The 24,382-nt window shown below is 36.5% G+C and overlaps 1 protein-coding gene and 1 pseudogene across 1 annotated transcript in view; both read right to left on the minus strand.

The window, feature by feature from the left end:
• LOC102169528 lies at positions 2,197-4,073 on the minus strand (annotated as a pseudogene).
• The window catches only part of CYTIP (cytohesin 1 interacting protein), a 30,546-nt gene continuing 14,293 nt past the window's right edge, over positions 8,130-24,382 (minus strand). Inside the window, exons 6-8 of the mRNA XM_005676115.3 lie at positions 23,247-23,316; positions 14,304-14,370; positions 8,130-11,512 (exon numbers count right to left, since the gene is read on the minus strand). Of these exons, the coding sequence (XP_005676172.1) occupies positions 11,052-11,512; positions 14,304-14,370; positions 23,247-23,316 (598 nt within the window). The 3' untranslated portion in view covers positions 8,130-11,051. The remainder of the gene's footprint in view (positions 11,513-14,303; positions 14,371-23,246; positions 23,317-24,382) is intronic.

A 24,382-nucleotide genomic window follows, 5' to 3' on the forward strand; every position in this document is an offset into this window, starting at 1 on the left:
TTCTGTTGTTTATCTGTAAATTTTCACTCTAACAGTGAAAAGCCTGGTTCCCATAATCAGCCATTTATTTATTAATAGTTTAATTACAATATACATGTATACCAGTGTCAGAATGTTTAACTATATCACTCCCATGGGAAACAACTGTTTCAGTTAGAGTATAATGTTTATGTGTCATTTTTTTCTAGCCTTTAATATTATAGACTTAAGTCATTTCCAAAGTTACTTGGGTCAGCTTCTTTTTCTTCCACTTTCTTAAGTTGTTTCCTACATTATTAATACAGTTAGATTGACTTGTCACATTCTGTATTCAATTCTGGGATCCCCCAACTTCTAAGTGGGTTTTAATAATTTGCATACATTGAGTCATTCTTTGTGCTGAAAATCCTATGGGTATTGACAAATGCATAGTGTCATATATTCGTAATTATAATGTCATACAGAGTTGTTTGCTCTTCTTAGTCTGCTCAGCTCCCACAACAAAATTCCACAGACTGGGTAGCATACACAACAGAAATTTTTCTCTTTGTTCTGGAAGCTGGTTCCAGATCTAGTCCAAGATCAATTTGGGGAGGGTTCAGTTTTTGGTTAGAGCTCTTTTCTTGGCTTGCAAGTGGCTTGGTCATCAGACAGCTTGCCTACCCCAAGGCTCTGCTAGGCAGTCAGCCTCTAGAACTATGAGAAAAATATAGATATCTGGGAAATAATAGATAAAAAATAGATATCTGTTGTTTCACCACCTAGTCTGTGGTATTTTATTTTGATAGCCCAGGTAGACTAAGAGAATGCTATAAAACTCATGGGTGCTCCATCTATTCAACCTTCTCCACATACCCAAACACCCCACACCACCCCCCCAAACCCCTGCAAACCACTGATTTTTTCACAATCACTACAGTATTGTCTCTTCCAGCATGTCATATAAGTGGAACTATACAGTATGTAACCCTTTCAGACTAGCTTCTTTCACTAATCAACATGTATTTAAGGTTCATCAAGACTTTTCCTGGCTTGACAGCTCATTTTTACAACAGTTGAATAATATTCCACTGTTTTTTTAATCCATTAACCTATTAAAGGACACTTCAGATCATTCCAATTTTTTTCTGTGATTGAGAACAAAACTGCCACAAATATTTGTTTTTGTTTTTGTTTTTTTTTTTTTTGTGAGGACATAAGTTTTCAAGTCAATCAGGTAAATATAAGCATGAAAAAAGTGAAAGTGTTAGTCGCTCAGTCGTGTCCAGCTGTTTACAACTTCATGGACTGTAGCCTGCCAGGCTCCTCTACCAGGGCCAGAAAACAGGGGCGGGTTGCCTTCTCCAGGGGATCTTCCTGACCCAGGGATTGAACCTAGGACTGCCGCTCTGCAGGCAGATTCATACTGTCTGAGTACCCTAAAAGCCCTCAATATAGGCATACTTAGGAGATGCTGCAGGTTCAGTTCCAGACTCTGAAATAAAGTAAATGTGTACATGCTAAGTCACTTCAGTTGTGTCTGACTCTTTGCAACCCTATGGACTGCAGCCTGCCAGGCTTCTGCATCCAAGGGATTCTCCGGGCAAGAATACTGGAGTGGGTAGCCATTTCCTTCTCCAGGGGATCTTCCCGACCCAGGGATTGAACCTGCGACTCTGATGTCTCCTGCATTGGTAGGCGTGTTCTTTACCACTAGCACCATTTGGGAAGCCCTAATAAAGTAAACAGCACAATAAATAGAGTTACATGAAGTTTTGGTTCCCCAGTCCATATAAAAGTTATATTTAAACTATATGCTGCCTATTAATTGTGCAATATCATTATTTAAAACAATGGCCAATGGGACTTCCCTGGTGGTACAGTGGAGAAGAATATGCCTGCCAATGTAGGGGACACAGGTTTGATTCCCTGGTCAGGGAAGATTTTACATGCCGCAGAACTGAGTCCACATGCTGTAATCTCTGAAGCCCACGCACTTAGAGCCCATGCTCTACAATAAGAGAAGTCACCATAATGAGAAGCCCATGCGCTGGAATGAAGGCTGGCCCCAGATCGCCTCAACTAGAGAAAGCCCGCATGAAGCAGCAAAGGCCCAGTACAACCAAAAATAAACAAATAAGCTAATTAGTAAAAAAAAAAAAAAAAAAAAAAAAAAGGATTAAAAATACCCACCAATGTATATACCTTAACTTAAAAATACTTTATTGCTAAAAAATGCTAGCCATCATCTGTACCTTCAGTGTGTTGTAATGCTTTTGTAGGTGGGGTGTCTTGCCTTGATGTTGATGGCTGCTGACTGATCATGGTGGGGATTGTCGAAAGTTAGGATGGCTGTAGAATTTTTAAAAATAAGACAAAAATAAAGTTTACACATTGATTGGCTCTTCCTTTTGGGAATGATTTCTCTATCATATGCAATGCTATCTGATAGCATTCTACCGATAGTAGAACTTCTTTCATAATTGGAATCAGTCCTTTCAAGCCCTACTGCTGCTTTATCAAATAAGTTCATGTAATATTCTAAATTATTTGTGGTCATTTCAACAATCTTCACAGCATCATGACCAGGAGTAGATTCCACCTCAATAAATCACTTTCTTTGCTTATCTCTAAGAAGTAACTCCTTGTCAATTAAAATTTTATCATGAGATTGCAGCATTACAGACACATCTTTAGGCTCCATTTCTACTTCAGATTTTCTTGCTATTTCCACCAAATCTACAGCTATCTCCTCTACTGAAGTTTTGAACCCCTCAAAATCACCTACAAGGGGTGGAATTACCTTCTTCCAAACTCTTGCTAATGTTCATATTTTGGCCTCTTCCCATGTATCATAGTTGTTCTTAATGGCATTTAGAACGGCAAATGTTTTCCTGAAGTTTCTTTGCCCAGGCCCATTAGAAGAATCACTATCTATGGCAGCTACAACCTTACAAAATGTATTTCTTAAGTAATAAGACTTAGAATTCAAAATTATTCCTTGATCCATGAGCTGCACCATGAAGGTTGTGTTAGCAGGCATGAAAACAGCATGAATCTCATTGGATATCTCCAACAGAGCTCTTGGGTTATCACACACATTGTCAATGAGCAGTAATGTTCTGAAAGAAATCTTTTTTTTTTCTGAACAGTAGGTCTTAACAGTGAGTTTAAAGTAGTTAGTAAGCCATGTTGTAAGCAGATGTTCTGTCATGTAAGCTCTGTATTTTTCCATTGATAGAGCACAGGCAAAGTAGTTTAACATACTTCTGAAGGGCTCTAGGATTTTCAGAATGGTTTCAGCTTAAAGTCAGTTGCTGCATGAGCCTCTAACAAGAGAGTCAGTCTGTCATTTGAAGCTTTGAAGTCAGGCATTGGCTTCTCCTCTCTAGCTATGAAAATCCTAGATGGAATCTTCTTCCAATAAAGCTGATCATCTATATGGAAAATCTATTGGTTAGTGTTATCACCTTCATTAATGATCTTAGCTAGATCTTCTGAATAACTTGCTGCAGCTTCTGCATCAGCATTGCTTCTTCACCTTGCACTTTGATGTTACAGAGATGACTTCTTTCCTAAAACTTCAGAAACCAACTTCTACTACCTTCAAAGGTTTCTTCTGCAGCTTCCTACATCTCTTGGCCTTCATAGAATTAATGAATGCTCTGGATTAGGCTTTGGCTTAATGAAATACTGTGGCTAGTCTGAGCTATCCAGACCACTCAAACTTTTCCCATATCATCAATAACACTGCTTCACTCTCTTATTCATGTGTTCATTCTAGTAGTACCTTTAATTTTCTTCAGAATTTTTTTTTCCTTTGCATTCACAACTTGGCTAACTTCAGGAAAAGTTCCTAACTTTTGACCTATCTCAACTTTCAGTATGGCTTCCTCACAAAGCTCTATCATTTCTAGCTTTTGATTTAAAGGAGAAGGTGTGTGACTCTTCCTTTCATGTGAACACTTAGAAGCCCATTGTGGAGTTATTCTCTGGCCTAATTTCAATACTGGGTATCTCAGAGAATAAGGAGGCCTGAGGCAATGGGGAGAGATGGGGAAACGGTTGGTGGAACAATCAGAATACACATAACATTTATCAGTTAAGTTTGCCATCTTATATGAACACAGTTTGTGGCATCTCAAAACAACTACAGTAATAACAGCAAAGATCACTGATCACAGATCATCATAACAAATATAAAATATAATAGTAAGGAACAACATTTAAATATTGCAAGAATTCACAAAATGTGACACCGAAACATGAAGTGAGCAAATGCAGTTTGCTGATAGACTTGCTTAATGTGGGGTTGCCTTCAATTTTTTTAAAGACCTTCAATTTGTAAAAATTAAAAAAAAAAAAAACAATATCGGAGAAGTGTAACAAAATATAGTGCAATTAAGCAAGGTATGTCTGTACCTAAAAGTGCAAATGCTAGATCATACGGTAAAATTATGTTTAGCTTTGTAAAAATACCGCCAAACTGTCTTCCAAAGCACTATGCTAGTTTGCATTCCCATCAGCAATGAAGGAATATTCCTGTTAGCCTGCATCCTTGCCAGCAATTTATATTGTCATTTATCTGGATTTTAGTCATCCTAACACCCATGGAGTAGTATCTTGTTACTACTTGGGATTTAATTTGTAAATCCCAAATGACAAATGATATTGAGCTCTTTTAATGCACTTATTTGCCACCTACATACCATCTTTGGAGATGTGCTTGCTCACATCTTTTGAACATGCTTTAATTGGGTTGTTTGCATTCTTATTTTTGAATTTTAAAAGTTCTTTTTATATTTTGGATGCAAGTTCTTTTTCAAATATGTGTTTTGCAAATATTTTCTCCCAGTGTAAGATTTTTCTTTTTATTCTTTTAACAGTATCTTTCCTAAAGTGGAAGTATTTAATTTTAATAAAATCCAATATATCTGTTTTTGCTTTTACAAATCACCTTTTTGGTGTATGTAAAAAGTTATCATCGAACCCAAGGTTACCTAGATGTTCTCCTATGTCATCATCCAGAAATGTTATACTTTTATGTTCTGCATCTAGGTCTATGATTCATTTAAGTTAATTTCATGAAATGTGTAAAGTCTTGCATATGGATGTCCAATTGTTCAAGAACCATTTTTAAAAATACTGTCCTTTCTCCATGAAACTACATTTACTTCTTTGTCAAAGATCAGTGACTATATTTGTGCAGGTCTATATCTGGGTACTTTAATCTGTTTCATTGATCTACAAGATTATTCCTTTGCCAAAACCGAGTTGTCGCAATCATTATAGATTTATAGGGCATCTAGAAATTGTGTATTGTGATTCCTGTAATTTTCATCTTCTTCTCTTCCTCCTCCTCCTTCTTATACTTCTTCTTTGGTGTTATCTTGGCTATTTTATCTTTTGCTTTTTCATAGAAATTTTAGAATCTGTTTCTCAATGATTACAAAATAGCTTGCAGGAATGTTGATTGGGATGTCAGTGAATCTATAGTTGAGTTAGGAAGAACTAATATCAACACTATTGAGTCTTTCAACCCATGAACACAGAATATCTATTTAGATTTTCTTGGATTTATTTCATCAGCATTGAGATATAAATAGATCTGTATAGATCTGTACATATTTTGTCAAGTTTATACCGAAGTGTTTCATTTTTTTTGGTACTATTGTGAACAGTATTGATGGGTGAGTTTGAAATCTTAGTTGTCCATTTCTTATATACAGGAAACCAGTTACCATATTTTTGTATAGTGATTTGTGTCCTATAACCTTGCTATACTCACTTATTAGTTTCAGAATGTTTGCTGTTGATTTGGGGGGATTTTTCACATTGACAATCATATTATCTGAAAATAAAGGAAATTTCACATCTTCTTTCCCAATTTGTATCTTTTATTTCCTTTCCTTGTCTTAGTGAACTAATTAGTATTTTCAGTATAGTGATAAATAGAAGTGGTGAGGGGATATTCTTTGTTTGTACCTCATCTTAGGGAGAAAGCATCCAGTTTCTCATGTCATAATATTAGTTAGCTGTAGGGTTTTTTATAGATGTTCTTTATCAAGTTGTGGGGCTTATCCTCTATTCCTAAGATATACATGCTTTTTATTCTTCAAACTGTCTTATTTTCCCAAGTTCTAATAAATGTGTTATTTGCAAGATCACCTGACAATTTGCTCATAGTTAATCATATTGTTTTGAGTTTTATAGTTTTGATTATGAAAATTTTGTTTTTCTGTGGAATTCCTTTCATCTGCTCACAAAGATGTACCCACATAGACTTGATAAAGTCCAGTGTATCGATCAGTGAATTCACTTAAATACATTCAGATTCCCTGAGCAGAATTTAGAAGCAAGTAACTGGTTCACTCTTTAACATTCTTTTAAAATCTTCTGTCATTTCATGCAGCTGGGGAACAAAGCTGGGATGTCTGTAACAGAGCTGGATATAGTTTCCTCCTCAGCTTTTTGGCTGGTTATACAATCTTGGCCAATTTCTTTAATTTAAAAAATCATTAATCTTAACATTTCTTTATGTAAAAATTAAAAATTGTGACATTCACGCTTTCTTTTTGCTCAAAGAAGTTTAGAGAAGACTCAGTGTCTTAAATTATCAATTTGGGAACTCCTTGAATAGTGTTGTGAATAGTTTCTAAGGTAGCTCCCAATCCCCTCCTCCTGATGTTCATGCCTTTGTGTAAGCCCAGCTTTGTGAGTGTGGATAGGTCCTGTGACTTGTAGCTAACAAATAGATGGCACAGTTGATAGGATATCACTCTTGTGATTATGTTCTGTTCTATGGCAAAGGTACTGGGATGTCAGTCTGGTTACATTTGCATTATCTCACTTCCCTCGTGGCTCAGATGGTAAAGAATCTGCCTGCAATGTGGGAGACTCAGGTTCAATCCCTGAGTTGGGGAAAATCTTCTGGAGAAGGGAATGGCTACCCCCTCCATTATCTTGCCTGGAGAATTTGATGGACAGAAGGGCCTAGCAGGCTACAGTCCATGGGGTCACAAAGAGTTGGACATGATTGAGCAACTCATGCTTGTAGTATCTCTTTCTCTCTCTTGTTGGACTTTGATAAGCAAGTTGCCATGAAACCATGGCTATAAGGAATGCTTCTGACAACAATCCTGAGGAATTGTGATAGGAAATCCTTCCCCAGTCAACCCTGTAGATAAGAACTCAGTCCTGGGTGACATCATGATTGCTGCTCTGTGAAACTCTGAGGATGTTACAAAGAGTGTGGTGTCTGGATGACCACAGTTCAAAAGCCAATAAACAGGCCAGTGTGATGGAAAGGAAAGCTTGCATTATTTCATATTTCAGCAACTAGAGGGGTGGTAGGCAGACATCTGTCCAAAGGCTGTACTCCCTGACAACTGGCAGACCCACACACACACACACACAACCAGAGGGGCAAGAGTTTTTAGAGACATAAATGAGGTTACATAGAGAAACAGCACAGTCATCTTTGACAGTCATCTTCAAACTGATCATCAGTGGTCTAATCAATGTCAACTTGGTTGATTCAGGTACAGTTAATTTTCAGTTCCAGGGTCTGTTTCTTCCCATTTCTTTGAGGCACATTCTTGGAATTGTGGCAGCTTATGTCATTGGTATAGTCTGGTCATCATGTAGTTAATTTTTTCACCTGGTGTTTTAGTATCTATAAGACAGCTTCTGGGATATGGTTCAGAATATTATCTATAATCCTAGAGAAGGAAATAAAGGTCCTTAACTATGTTTAATGACTACATTATTATTATTTGCTCTCCTTTGACTGTTTTCCTTTGTTTCTACATTTTCATTTCTCTGATTAAACTTATTCTTTGACTGAAGTTTTCCACAGGCAAAAGCAGGCAGAGGATGTTGTGGGATTGGAGGTCAAGGACCACAGGGTCCTGCTTCGTTTCAAGGATACCCAGCTAAACATTGCCCATACTCTTGACCCACAAACCTTTGAGATAATAAATATGCTTTAAACCTCTATGTTTGCAGCAATTTGTCAAGCAACAGAAAGCTAATACAAGTGCAAAGCCTCAATTAAATAGGTAATATATTTTAAGAAGCTCAAAGAGGTAGGTGTTAATGGGTCACTCTAGGTTTTTCAAATTCCATTTCATTTAAAGTAAGTAAAGACAGAGAGAGACAGCAGAAAGTTCTGTCATTGAAAAGTAGCATTCTTTATTTCAGAAAGGTGTCAAAATTTTATTTTATTGCTCATAGTTATGTAAGGAATAGGATATAAAGCACCAATAATTTCGTGATCCAAAGTATAGTATAGTTGTTATGTGTTATTTACTATGCTTAGATTGTATACATCCACAAATATTTATACTTTATGATTAGTATACACAAGCAGTTTCCAAGTGTGATCTTCAATTCAGACTAGGATTTTTAATATTGTTTATATCATGCACTAAGATGGAAAAGCATTAAAAAGTAGAAATGATAAATAAAAGTCATTTCAAAAAAATATAGTTCCAACCTGTTTGACATGGTGGTGTTCCTATAGTCACATGACAAGAGTGATTCCTAATAGGTTTGATTCAAATTTGATTTATCAATCAAAGCCATATTAGAAAAATGAATTTTCATAACAAATTTTCAATTAACAAATTCACCAATATTACATATTTGACAACTTTAGGGTTAAGAAAAAATTCTTCACTTTTCTTTTCCCAGTAAATTATATCCAAGTAAGTCACTGCGGTCATTGCGCACCAGAAAATTTGAGAAATGACATCTTCTAAAGCCTCACTGAGGTCAGACTCAGGTTGAAAAACTATGCTATGAGAAATTTACCCACATTTCCACTCAACATCAGGTTTCTTACAACTTGTGAACACACAAAACATGAGATACCCTTCCTTCCTGTACTTTGGTTAAAAAATGCTTAACTTTTTTTTCCAGAACATATCTAACTCGACTCTCACGCTTCTTCTCACAGGCGACAGTGCAACATGCCAGGCTTCTTCCCTCTACCATTTTGGGCTGATGCTTACTGTAAGATGGTATCATACTATATTTAACACTTAAAACCACAGAGAAGCAAATGACATGTTGTCTGCTTTTCCAGATGAACTGTGGTAGTTCTTAAAACATTGTTCACGTAGAATACTTTAAAATCATCTTTCTTAAAATAAATGTAGTATTTTTGCCCCTGCACTTGGCGAAAGAGGACAAACAGAAAATGCTACATTCATGTAAGCAGATCTTTAACATGACAATTCTCGTCTGTGGTGAGAAATAAGCAATATCTGTCAAATCACAATTGATTTGCAAGCCCCTGTTGAAAATAAATGTATTGCTAACCATGTAGTTATTATAAGTTATGTGCTTATGTCTGAAAACTTGCTTGTAGACCTGAGAAGAGTCACCTTATATATGTTTCCCTTCATATTCACCAAAGAGGGTTTTTTCTCCTGTTTATAATATCCTTATTCATGCAATCTACAATTGTACATTTTAAATATTGGGGTTGGGGCAAATGGTAGTCCTGTGGTGGTAACTACACAGAACCAGCAAAGAGGTGGACAACATCCAGAGAGACTAAGCAGGTAAGCTGAGCTGGGAAAAACTGGCTCCCAAGATTAGCCCTTCCAGTGACCATGGGGGCTTCTCTGAATACCTGCTTCCTTATCTATATGCCTAATGTCTCTTTACAGGTTTATTTCTGGAATCACATGGACAATACCTTTCACCTATTATGCCTTCAGTAAATGACAGACAAGATTGCCGTTGTTCCCGTGAAATCTCTACTCTTCACATGAATGATTCTTATGCAGAGCCCATTGGATACTCCTGAATTCAAAGAATTAATAGAAAGTATGTCCCATTAGAAATATTTTCCTATTTTATCATTCATTTCTTACCCTACAAGCTTCCTTGCCCTCATCTCTTTTTTTCTCAAAATGAGTCACTCTTTACTCAGTTTATTAAAGTGTATCAGTTGCACTCAGAGTCATCTATCTCTCACACATACACACACACACACACACACACATGCACACACAGCATTCACAATCAGTAGGGTCTGTATATTGCATTGTCCAGAATATCTACCCTAGAATATAGGTAATGAGCAGCTGTATCACCAGAACAGAGAAATCATGAACTTTAATGGACATTGAATAAAACTGTGATTGAAAGGTGAGGAGTAAAGTGATACCAACATAACTAATAGACAAGAGAGTGCTGCGGCAAGAACTACTATGAAAATATAAAGTGAGGAGCAATGTGAAGAAAATTCCACAGGAGGAAAATCTTTTTCCTAACTCTAACTTTTCAAATTTTAGATATTTGTTCAAAAAACATCACAAGGCTATAGGATCTTGAGAGTTCAAGACTTGTCATCAGTGTTTAGGAAGAGCAAAAGTTGAATCAGGTAAGACAGACATCCTCATCCATTTTGTTTAGGCCACCAATATAAAAGACCTTATTATAGTCTTCTTTAGTACCCATCTTAGAAAACATCTTTCAATGGATTTTATAAACCTTAAATCCTCCTATTAAATCTACTTCCTGCTTTATTATCACTGTGGATGTAAAAAAGGGCTGACGATCATCTTCGCTTCTAATCTTTCATAAATTTGAACAGAAACATTCAAAACTGCCTATTAATTAAGCCTCCCCATAGTCTACTGAGCTTAAGCAAATATAAGTTTTGTAACCTACCAATTAATCTACAGAAGGTATTCCAAATAATTACATTCTGTCACATTCTTATTTACACTTGATTCTAAAAAGTTCCCAACTTTTCACATGACTAATCTAGAAAATAAATATTACCCTTGCCTTCATAGGCAGCATTAAAATGAGCAGGCACTTGAGTTAATTTGTTATATTTTGTAATTTATTATTATTTAATTTTCCTACTGCCTGCTTAGAACTTGAACCATTCTGGTTTAAAAACGATTGCAAAAGCATACACAGTGGTACAAAAGCTTAAATAAAGTTCACTACTGCCATGAAATGAGATGTCAGTTTTGCAATCCATCCGCACTTTCCCACGGGTGGAGTTGATCTAAAGGAATCTGAAGATATTTACAAAATAAGCTAATATGAAAGGGCATGACAACCCATTAAAAGCGACTCTCTTCCTCTTCCACAGCGTGGTGAAGGCCTGGGATGAATTTCAACAGCTGTTTCCGGACACTTCCCCTTCTGCTTTTCCTGGGCAGGGTCCCATACATGCCTGAGAAGTTACCTTCGCACAAAGGAGACATGGACCCACTGCTGGCAGAACTAATGCTCCGATTCCTCCTCGAAGAAGACCTCTTCAGAAAATCATCTCCTTCCCTGGGGACAAAGCACTCATCATCTGTGCTTGTCTGGCGGCTGAAGGCCTCCCGACTTGAGTCTTCAGACACACTGGTCTGGTACCCATCCTCACTGTCTATCGTCATGGAGCTCAGCCAGCTCTTACAACTGCTTGCACTGGATAATCGATTCCGGTCCAGGAGGGTGGGGCCAGGCAGGGGTCCAAGCAGTGTGAATTCATCTATGTCCATATTTTCCAAACTTGGGCAGTTAGTTGCATCACCTGGAACGCAGAAAAGAAAGCGTACTGTGAAATAGATCTAAGCATCACCTCTTACAAGTAAATACATCAAAATTTCTCTTTGAAAGGCACGAGAAAGAGTAAGAGTGAATAATTCTTTTCACCAAGTTTGCACAAATAAGTGACTGTCTATGAGATCATTTGATAAGCTTAAGAGTATTTTTCAAGCTATTTGTCCATAGACTGTATGCTCAGTTACTCGGTTGTGTTTGACCCTTTGTGACCCTGTGGCTGTAGGCTGCAAGGCTCTTCTGTCCATGGAGTTTTCCAGGCAAGAGTACTAGACTGGGTTGCCATTTTCTACTGCAGGAATCTTCCTGACTCAGGGACCAAACTTCCATCTCTTGCATTTCCTGCATTGGTAGGCGGATTCTTTAGCACTGTGTCACCTGGGAAACCCTTGTTTATGGATTAGTTTCATGTAAAGGATTCCATGGTCACAAAAATGGTCTAGATTAGATAAATTGAAACAAAATTCTTCACATTAGAACAGTTCAACTCATCTAACAGTATTCCAGTGCAACTTTTGAATTTCCAAAAGAATCATTTCTTACATTGAAGTGACCCTGCCACTTTTTATTAAAATCATCATAGAAATGGGTTCCAAAGAATATACTCGGATAAATGCCCTCTTATGGATTTTCTCTATTTTAGTTCCTTTGGTTTTTAGTTACCGTATTTTTAAATAATTGTAAAATTATTATAACATAACTTGAAGTGTATGGAAAGCACAGTTATAAAACCCTCACCTTATGGACTGATTATTAGAGAATTCAAAGATGTTTAGAACAGAAAGGATATCTTAGAGCCTCGATATTCCCAGTTTATTCTTAGAATACTTTAATACTTAAATTCTTCGAAATGGTAGTGTACCAGAAAACATCCCTGTCCTAAAATAAATAATCACTTGAAAAAATTGAATGTTATCTGCTTGGCTGAATTTCTTCATCAACCTTTTATAGTCTACATCTGGGCTCTCCAAACTCAAATTTTAATCTCACACCAACAGCCTGTTCATATCCCACTTGCTTATGTACTGTCTGAGTTGTTTGGTATGCTGCTAAAAGAAAGGAGATTATTTGTAATACTAGCCAGAAAAAAAAAAATCATTTGAAGGTGACTTTGCTTCAGGAAAAGTAATAGGACATTACACACTCAGAAATGTGTTTTTTAAACCTCATGCTCATCGTCTCTACTGCTGCTCTCCTTTGCCCTTGGTTGACAATATTAAAAGAGACTGTTTATTTTTCCATTTGATCTGCAAAGTTGAGTAGGGTCAGCCCTGTAGTGACCAGTTATAACGCGTTCTTTTTTGTTAACAAAACCTACTTTATTTCATCTGGCAACAAGTTGATGAATGTCTTCTGATTGGAGAGCATATGGCTTGTAGAGTCTCATGCCCTCGATATTTATTCTAGGTCTATAAAAAGTAAACTAAAGAACTCTTTTATCTCTCAAAAAATATAGACAATGGCCAATACAGACAATGAGGAGCCAATCTCCTTGAACCTGAACAAAGGACCTTGTCTATACAAGGCCATGCCCATAGAACCACAGAACTGCCTACACTAATCAGATCAAACCCCGTCTCCCTTCTAGGATGCCCTCTGCAAGTCTGTAGACCCTGATTTACAGAAATCTAGGAAGTAGCCATATATTTGTGCCTCTGCTGCTGCTGCTAAGTCGCTTCAGTAGTGTCCGACTCTGTGCAACCGCAGAGACGGTAGCCCACCAGGTTCCCCCGTCCCTGGGATTCTCCAGGTAAGAACTCCTGTGTCCATGGGATTTTCCAGGCAAGAGTACTGGAGTGGGGTGCCACTGCCTTCTCTGAGTTGTTAGCAAATTTTAGATCCCTCAGAAAAACACTGTTACACATTTTTAGGAAAATTACTTTGTAAACACAAATAGAGAAGTAACTCATATATGTTTCATTTTCTGAAAAGAAAGAACTTGAACACAAACTTTTGTCATAAATTAGTGCCGAATTAAGAATTCAATGTATCTTTTTTCTATAAACAGATGATCACTTTAACAAACAGATATTGTAAGGTTATAAATAGAGACTTTAGGTTAGTCTTATCTAACAAATATATAAGCTATATTTCACACCCACATAGCTAGTGGTTTCAGTGCATTATTTGCACACATAAGTTCATTCTTCAGGTTATACCAGTCACACAGCAAGTGCCAAGTCAACAAATGTTAAATTCAACCCTTCTTCTCAGAATGCATACAATGGCAAGAAGCATGTATTTACTGTTTTAAAGATCCTTCACATTTCCTGGGTTTGAGGGCCATGAAGGAGAATACCTCTGCATTATCGTTAACTTACACAATTTGAACATATAATACAAGCTCCACCCAAGAAGCACGCTACCATTCCAGTTTCAAGAGTTTCTCAGAACTACGCAGCCCCTGAGCCATAGGCATTCTCAGGAATCTAAGTCATCTGCCAAAGTAATAAGAAAATGAGGCAATCATTCATATCGCTCTTCTGAAATCCCCAGGTGCTTCTTGCGAATGTGTGCATGCATGCGTGTCCATGTTTTCATGTGCATGTGTTATGTGTATGGAAGAGGGGACGTCATGTGACTTACCCCTCCTCCAAATACACTGGTCATTCCAAAAGCCAAGCCAAAGGAATACAGACTATTTTTGACCCATGCTAGACAATTTTTTCCTTGTAATGATGACAATCTTAAAACAATTTAGATACAGAAGTACTGAAAGAATGAAATATAAGTGTGGTTTCTGAACCGGAAATCACATTTACCATGAAGCAGGCGCTGTTCCTGTAACTGCAGAGATCTGAACTCCACCCATTTCTTCTTCAAGGTTTGCTGAGAAAGAAGAAAAAAAGTGCTAATTATTAGGAAACCCCAGAGAAGACAGCAATGTACTTTCAGCTGTTCAGATTTGTCAATTCTTTTTTTTTTTTCATTTCTTTCTAGTGCTAACAATCCCTCTCATTCATTTGAAAGATTTTGTGTGTGTGTGTAATAGGGGAATATTGGGAACACCCATTTCTCAAGAAATAGTCTAGTAGCACCAACAAATTGAAACAATGACATTGTTTCAATAGAGACGACAGGTAATAGAAACAATGACATTTATGATTTTTTTATTTTAAATTATTGGAAAAGCAGATCGCTTGGGTTTGTGTCCATTTACTAGCTGATTCAGCAAGACTTCAAACTCTAGGCTTCTCTCATCTATAACATGAGGACAACAGAACCTAAACCCTTGGATTTTCATGAGGATTATAAGTATTAGTAGATGAAAATGGGTGGAACAGTGGATACAGCTTAGTAAATGTTCCAAAAATGCCATGATCATTTTAAATGGACACAGAAGATGTGGTACATATATACAATGTGTGACTCAGCTATGAAAAAGAATGAAATAATGCCATTTGCAGCAACATGGATGGGCCTAGAGATTTTCACACTAAGCAAAAAGCAAGTCAGAAAAAGAAAGACAAATACTATATGATGTCACTTATATGTGGAACCTAAAAAAAAAATGATACCAATAAGCTTATTTGGACTGCCTTATGACCCAGCAATCCCACTGCTGGGCATACACACCGAGGAAACCAGAATAGAAAGAGACACTTGTACCCCAATGTTCATCGCAGCACTGTTTATAATAGCCACGACATGGAAACAACCTAGATGTCTATCAGCAGATGAATGGATAAGAAAGCTGTGGTACATATACACAATGGAGTATTACTCAGCCATTAAAAAGAATACATTTGAATCAGTTCTAATGAGATGGATGAAACTGGAGCCAATTATACAGAGTGAAGTAAGCCAGAAAGAAAAACACCAATACAGTATACTAACACATATATATGGAATTTAGAAAGATGATAATGAGGACCCTGCATGTGAGACAGCAAAAGAGACACAGATGTGTAGAGCAGACTTTTGGACTCTGAGGGAGAGGGCGAGGGTGGGATGATTTGGGAGAATGGCATTGAAACATGTATACTATCATGTAAGAAACGAATCGCCAGTCTATATTCAATGCAGGATACAGGATGCTTGGGGCTGGTGCACAGGGATGATCCATAGAGATGATATGGGGTGGGAGGTGGGAGGGGGGTTCATGTTTGGGAACTCATGTACACCCATGGTGGATTCATGTCAATGTATGGCAACACCAATACAGTATTGTAAAGTAAAATAAAGTAAAAATAAAAATTAAAAAAAAAAAAACAGAAACAGATTCACAGACATAGAAAACAAACATGCTTATCAAAGGGAAACGGGTCAGGAGAGGGATAAATTAGGAGTATAGGATTAAGACATACACACCATTATACATAAACTAGATGAACAACAAGAATTTATCGTACACCACAGAGAACTACATTCAGTATCTTATAGTAACATGTAATAGAAATCTGAAAAAAAACATATATGCAAAACTGGATCACTTTGCTGTACATCCGAAACTAACACAATATTGTAAATCAACTGTATTTCGATTAAAAAAAAAATACCACCATCATTCTATAAGCCTGGGTCACTACCACTATATTTTATGCTGGATATCTATTTATTTTCTATACACAAAAAGGGAAGCTGACCAGCTCTAAAAGATATCCTTGGAGGGCTAAACTTAGAACATTTCTTAACAGTTCTTGACCTCTTAACTGCTTCCTTCCTTGCCTGCCCCGTGCATGAGAACAGTGGCCCAGGGAGGGATGAAGTGGCTGTTGTAATGGTCACGACTGCTCATGAGGCCTGGCCCACAGCCAGGCTGTGGATGGGAATCGAAAGTCAACAAAGCAGGAGGCACATGACAAGGCAAAAAGGCTCCTTCTCCCCTCTCTCTGCATTTTACTCCATCCCTTCCTTTGCCACTTCAGGTCCCCACAGCAAGCCCCCAGATTTAGGTCCCCCACCACTCCGATTTGCCTGTGGACATTTATCAGGAAGGAAAGGCAGCCTAGTTAGAAACAAGTGGTCCTTTGTACACATCAGTCTGGAAGGGGCAGACGAAGGCTAAAATGGGAGACTGGGGGGAAAGTACATCTGGAAGAGGAAGACTAAAGGAAAAGAAAATATTACAAGAATGTCATTAAATGTTTAAGGGGGACTCTGGCTGTTCAGGGAATGAACAATCACTGGGCAGGACTTTCTCAGCCTTGATAACAGTAACATATAGCAGCACTCCTTATGCCTGTCAATAAAATATGCAATCAATAAGTCAAAGACATAAAATTCCTCGCTCAGTTAATTCCTTGTTCTTTCTATACTATAACATAGTCTACCCGGCTCTAAGACTGCTGGGCCACCTGAATAATAGCTCTTATAAACCTGAGGTCATGTGAGGATCAGAGTCAGGAAACCAGGAAGTACAGAACCAGCCTTTTTTTCTTTCTTAAAGAGGTTTATCTCTTACCAGAGAATAGAGTCCAACTGGGGAGCATAAGGATAGACCAATACTCAAAACTAATTAGAAGTAGGAGGAAGTTGTATTTCTGTACTTACTACCTATAAATACAAAGTCAGGGCTTGCCAAATAGTTTCTGTGAAAATAAAGGTTTTTAAGTATCAAATCTGTTGATTTGTCCCAGTCATCTCAGTATGTCGTCACTCAAACCAAGAAAATACCAGTGTAAAGAGCAGCTGCGTCAAAGTGACTGAGAGCTTTTAGTCTGTAATGAAGCTTCCCTATTTTCCTCAAAGTCTGTTTCGGTCTATTATTAACATCACAGTGGTGTATTTGGACAAATCTAACCTCTCATTATTAGAAGAAAATTGAAGCATAGGTGAGATCTAACCTTACTAGGCCACATCAGCTCAGCTCACTGTGCCTAGGTCAGTGCCTATCATACTGAAGCTGCTCCTTAAATGTTGGCTAAATGAGTAAATGAAAGGGTGGCTTTCTGAAACAACACTCAGCTGTCACAGGCTGGATATTTGGTTGAATATGTCTCCAATGTTTTCATTCTCCATGAGACTTTAGATAAACCTTTCCATGGCACTTTATTACTTATATCCCACCTGGGCTTCCCTGGTGGCTCAGACAGAAAACAATTTGCCTGCAATGCAATGCAGGAGACCCTGGGTTTGAACCGTAGGTTGGGAAGATTCCCTGGAGAATGGAATGGCCACCCACTCCAGTATTCTTGCCTGGAGAATTCCATGGCCAGAGGAGCCTGATGGGCTACGGTCTGTGGGGTCACAAAGGGTAAGACATGACTGAGCAACTAACACTTACTACTTTTGTCCTGCTTTCATAGATAACTGTCCTAAAAGTTCCAAATTAAAAAATAAAGGTTCAATGTAGCAAAATGTTTCCCAAGGGCTACAAACTCAGTAAATATCAGAGAATAGCTCCCTCAGTTAGCCCACTAGATGTGCTGTTTCCATGTCAAACATTTGAATCATAGGTCACAAGAAAGGGAATCCCTGAAAATTTAGCTCAGAAGGGACCATTGTTTCTGAAGAAGAGGTCGTGGCCACACAAGGAACCTTCGTGAGACACGATGCCACTAACGTAGCAGGATGCACAAACTAAATGTCACTGTGTGAAGGGGAAGCCATCCTGACTGGTTAATAGGTCAGACCCAGACATTTCTAGCCCAGTGATGAGCTGGAAATTTCACAATTACAAGATTAGAAAGGCAATAGAAATGAAAGATGATGAACAGGAATGAACCCAAAGTTCTACTAGACCTGGAGAAAAAGAAAGAAGTCAGGAGGAAATTAGACCCTATGTGAGGCAGAGACAAAGACAGGTTTCCTGCTTGAGAGAAGAACCTTGGTTAAGCTCTACCACCATGAAAAGGAGGCTGAACAAAGCTGCTAAGGGTGACTATAGCTAATGGAAAACATGTACCCACAGGGGCAGGAGCACATGAGTGCAGCCTCACGACCCAAGCTGCATACTGGCCCCCAGGGAAGGCATCCAAGCTGCCAGACCTGGCTCTGTACTGGAAGTCTTGAGTTGCAGAGCAGAGGCCACTGCCCAACTCATACTGAGTGGCACAGAGAGGCCAAGGGAAGCAGGCAATCCACACTCCAGAACTCCACAGAAGTTTAATGCTAAGAAAGACAACAAAACTGATAATCAGTCCATGACTTCTCTCCAAACAAAAAATAGGAAAGTGTTCAAAAACTTTAAAATAAAGAGTATTTGCAATCCTCTGAGAGAGAAATGTGATGTTTCTAAGAACAAGAAATTTGAAACAAAGGAAGAAAAGAAAAGATAGGCATGAAAAAGAATTATTTGAAAATAAAAAATTAATGTTTAAAACTCAATAGAAAGAACACATTCCATACAGAACACAGACAACATTACTGAAGATATTATGCAGGAATTAAAAAATAATGTAACAATGAAAAGAATTGAAAAAAGAATGCAGATATAGTAGATACATACACATACAAACGTATAAGTGAGTCACTTTGCTGTACACCTGAAACTAACGTAACTGATTGCAAATCAATTATACTTCAATTAAAAAATTAAACAAAAACATAATGTGATACAAAATCTGAAAGAGTGGTTAAGAAGTATGCAAGGTAAATCAAAAGATTCTGAAATGTGCCTAGCAGGAGTTTCAGAAGATTATCCAGGGAATGATGAGGAAGGTATATTCACCAAGGTCAAGCTAATAATTACCCCAAACCGAAGAGTCACAAAAACTGAGGACACTGCAAGTTCCCAGCAAGAAAAATTTAGAAATGAATCCAAGCCTAATGAGACTGTGGTGAAACTGTAGATCAGGAAAGACAAAGAACTCCTTAAAAGCAACCAGGAAAAAGATGAATAATTGACCAAAATTGAAATACTGGGTTTTGAAAAGATCCTCAAATAGGAAATCCTCTAGAGAGAATTACCAAGGGGAAAAAAAGACATAAAAAGTAGTACAAATGAAAATGGGGACATAAGCACAGCTTGTTATAAAAGAAAAAGATGAAAATAGAATGTTTATTATCAACTTCATGCAATAAATTTGAAAACTACAAAATTTTACTAGCAAAAATATCATTCAATAAAGCTGGCTCAAGCAAACAAACAAACAAAAGCAGAAACCTTGAGCAGTCTTATAAAGAAACCAAAACCAAGTTTAGAAGTATTCACATCAAAAAGAACCCGAAGGCCAGGTGATTCAGATAGTGTTACAAGAATTCTACCAGAGGACAAAAAGGGGAAGAGATTCCTCAGCTCATGCTAAGAGCCTAGTAAATTCGATACCGAAACTAAAAAAGAAGATAAAAAAAAGATGGTCTGAGAGAAGAAAATTACAGGCCATTCTACCTGTAAAATGAAGTTATGCTCAACAATTCTAAAGAAAATGTCAGCAGGCCAAATCTACAAGTATATAAAAAATGTAAATTATGACCACAATTTACATAATTATGTTATACTTATTATAATTATGTAAATTATGGATGTATTATAGAAATGCAAGGGTGTTTTTACATTAGAAAATCTTTAAATGTTATTCACCAAACTGATAGATTTTTAAAAATAAATAAGAAGACCATCTCAACACTTACAGAAAAAAAAACGTATCTGATACAAGATAATACACAAGCACTGTAAAAAAGACTAGCAAACTTGGTATAGAAGGGAGCCTTCTTGACATGAAAAGTATATCCCTAGAGATAAGAAAGAGTCTAAAGAACTCCCTTTACGGTCAAGAGCAAAGCAAGGATGCTTACTAGTTTAGTTTCTATTCATCATTTTATTATAGACCTTACCCAATATAGCAAAATAAGAGCTGAATATCATTCCTAATAGTTAGTATCTTCATGAGAAACTCAAAATAATCTATAGATAATTAGAAATTATATAGTCTGGCAAAGCGTTTGAGTATAACAGCGTAGAAAAATTTATTTCACACATGTATGCATAAACATCAAAACAATATTTTTAATAAAGTAATTATATAAGAAGAAAAATCATTTTACAAAAGAATAAAGCTAATAAAAGATGCATAAGATCTATCTGCATAAAAATATAGAACCTTATTGAAATACAAAAAATAATTAAAAATTATCTAGTGAAATAGTCTGTCAGTAAGAAAGCTCAATAGCATACGGATATCAGGTTTCCTCAAATTGATCTATATAAAACCATGATACCTATCAAAACTCCAAAATTAGTTATAGAATATGACAATCTGATCCTAAAATGTGCAAAGACAATTAAAGAGCCAAGAATAACCTAAAAATCTTGCCCAATCAGACATCAATATTTATTATAAAGGTAGAATAGCTGAGTCTGAGAGAAACAAATTAATCAATGAATCAGAATTAGAAGCCTATAAGATCCATTCATATATGGAACTAGTGTAAAAACAGAAGTTTCATTTCAGGTCCACTGGGGAAAATGAAAGACTGTATAAAGTAAATGGTACTGGGAGAACTGAGTTTCCAAAGAGAAAAAATAAAATAAAATTGGAATCTTATCTGATACTATGTAAAAAATTAATTCTAAGTGAATTAAAGACTTCAATATTTAAAAAAATGCTTTAAACTTTTAGAAGAAAATATAGAAAATGCAAATTACCTACAAAAGATAAACAATTAGGAGATCCCTCACAAACAAAATATCAAAGAACAATACAATAAAGGACTAAGGAGGCAAAACATCAGCTTAGAATAATCCAGTTACCTATAAAACTCTTTCAATAGCAGCAGTGAAATACATATTTTTCATTAAAGACCCACCCACCCTCACTGAAAGAAACACTATGGCAAGAAGGAAAGTGAACCCAAAAGTAAAGAACAGAATATAAGAAATGGGGCAAGCCCATCAGTTCACAGGTTGGTATATTCACTCATTACCAGCAGTTAGGAATAAAAACCTGTCTTTTTTATTTTGAAAATCGATAGAATTTTCTAAAGTAAGCAATAATAAGGAAGATGGAGTCTTAAAGATGTTAAGATTCCTGATGTTCTGGGAGAGGATGGAAGTGTTGAAAACTTTCTAGGTTAGAAAAACAATAAAGTATGTATATTAAAACTTTAAGAGAAAATGTTCAAAGCACAGAAAATGCTTATAAACATGCAAATATGTGTCACGCAAAAGAGTTCTTTATTCCATGAAGCATAAACCTATTTTTCACTTATGTTTTAAATAACATTACTAGCTTATATTCTACATTTCTTTCCTTTTTTTCTTACAAAAGGCTGAAACAGCCAGTTTTATTTTTTCAAAAAAGATTTTCACTAAGACTCTCTACTGCAGAAACAAATCAGCTTTCGACAGTTTTTAAAAACCTAAAGATAATATGATGAGCTATTTACTCCTTATAAAACTTCAATGATAAAATGTTAGAGACTCTTCTTTTAATTTGAAAACTAACACTCACTATTTGCAATATCCTGAAGGTCCTAGCCAATATTATAAGAGAAGAAAAAAATAAACTAGTTGACTAATTGGGAGTAAAGGGGCAAACTTTTATTATGTGCAGATAATATGTTTATATAAAAAAATCCAAGGGAATCTGCAAACATACAGCCAGAATAAAGGGAGTTCAGCAAGACTCTTGGATTTAAAACTTTATATAAATATCAATAGCAATAAGCAGTTGAAAAATTAAAAGACCACATTAATTACAGCAAGAAAAATTTAGAAATAATTATATTTATTAATTAAAACCACAATTTAAATTTATTTATTATATGGGAATAAATCTATCAGTGCATATGTAATAAACATATAATATGTGATATATAATTGGTGTAAATATAAAATGGATGAAGAAAATACAGAATGTTTTTGAAGTACATAAAAGACTTGAATGGAAAGACACAGACCCTGTGTTTGAAGTAAGGAAAGCAAAAATCATAAAAATGTTCATTGATCTCATTTATTCTATAAAGACAATTCAATTCTTATCATAAGATAAGAGGATTTTTTTTTCAAAGAATTTTATAGATTGATTCAACAGATCAGAGGGATAAGCAAAATGATAAGAATATAAAACTAATGTTGACAAAGAAGAAAACAGGGCTTGTTGATAAATTAGATGTGGGAGAAGGGAGGAATACAAGATAATACAGAAATATGGTAACTCTACCCTCTTGGACTCAATAATTAAGATGCACATGAGTGAGGTCCTAGATTTCATGGCCTGCCAGAATTTCCTCACGCTAGGAAACTGAGATTTTTAAGACCCTCAAAGGGCCCAGAGAATATTCACTGAACATCCTGCACTGTGCAACATCTCCTGAGAACTTCAATTTCTTCTCCAGAGTTGACAGTGTATTTGCCAACAAAAGTAGCTTCAAGGATATCCACAGGAGCAGAGGAACTTGATCTTTGTAGAAAGAAGGAGGCGAAATGGAAGGAAACAGAAAACGAAAATCCCAGGCCTTCCTGTACACACATACAGCACTTGGGAAAACGACAGCTCCTCCATCTTTGTTTTTCCCCAAACAGAATGTAAATCAAAAGAGATCACAGGTGCATTAATGAAAACTTCTTCAGGCAATGTGCTTTCCTGTTGCCTTTCTGAGCCCCATAGACACACAGGAGGAAGGAAGGAAGTGATTTGCCCTGGTTTGTAGAATTTAATATTCCTGCAAAGGTAATTGTATGGCTCTTGATAATTCAGCAGTTTAGACTCATCACGACATTTCATCTTCAAGGGCTATCTCAAGTCTTCAAACAGATCTTTATTCTTCCACTCACACATTCAAGGATGAAAAATTTGCCCCACTGTATTAAATTAAATTACCTTTAAAACTTGCAGCTTTGCCTCAAGCTCTGTTCTTTTGAGAATCATTGTTCCATTAAGAGTCTCTATCCTGTTTTAAGAAAAAATGGAGGGGAGTGGGAAATAACATGAGTGATTCTCGCAAACAAGCACCATCCCTTACGGAGTACTACACTTTGAGCACAGACTATCCTCAAAAAGCAACATAAATGTCACCATTCTCATGACACTTCAAGTATCTGGACCTAAGCCAAACCTTCTGACAACATTCAAAGAAAGAATATGGAAAACACACACACACACACCCCTTTTGAGAGGGTGACTAGAAGAAAAGGCTCTGTTTTATATGTAAACTATAGCTCATTTTATAAAAGCCACTCTAGAGCAATGGTGGTTGTTCTCTACTAGAACATATTGTGTGGTCTGGCTGAACCACCTCTTTCATTTGGTAAATATTCATGGGGCACCTGCTATGAGCCAGACTCTAGACATCATGCTAAGTGTGAGGAATACAGCAGTTGAAAACCTGCGCTAGGGACTTTCAAACAATGAAATCAAAAAACTACTTCTTGAAATGGGAAAATCTCTTCTTCCTTAAGATTCTAGAAAATTTTACCTCTGTAAATTGCCCGAAATTTAGAACTGGAACAAATAGGATCAAAACTACTGAGATATTAACTTTCAAATGACTCATCTCAAAACTTTAAAGTGTACAAATTTTAATCCTAGAATTATCAATTTAATGGTGTTCTTTCTCCCTACTTGTTCTATCCTGAGTGATTTATTTGTTTTGTGGGCTCAAGTTAGAAGCCTTTATTTTGAGTACAAAACCGTCATTCTGAATAAGATAAATATGACATATGAATTACAAAACTAAGCATCTTTTTAAGTATTGGTTCAAATTATTCTGATAAATAAGCTGTAACTCTATAAAGATGTAAGAAATTTGTCACGGCCTGGTAAAATAATAATATTAAATGCAGTCTATTGGGTATAATGCTGTTTCCGATAGCATTATACCCAAGACAATGAGATGATAGCAAGCCAACACACCAGTTTTCTCATTATGGGCTCTTGACTCTAGATGTTAGGGAAGATCCATGTGAATCTGTTTGGTACCTTACTGTTGATCTGAGCTACCCAAGCAACAGATATCT

The sequence above is a fragment of the Capra hircus genome, chromosome 2, assembly GCF_001704415.2.
Source record: "Capra hircus breed San Clemente chromosome 2, ASM170441v1, whole genome shotgun sequence".
NCBI lineage: Eukaryota > Metazoa > Chordata > Mammalia > Artiodactyla > Bovidae > Capra > Capra hircus.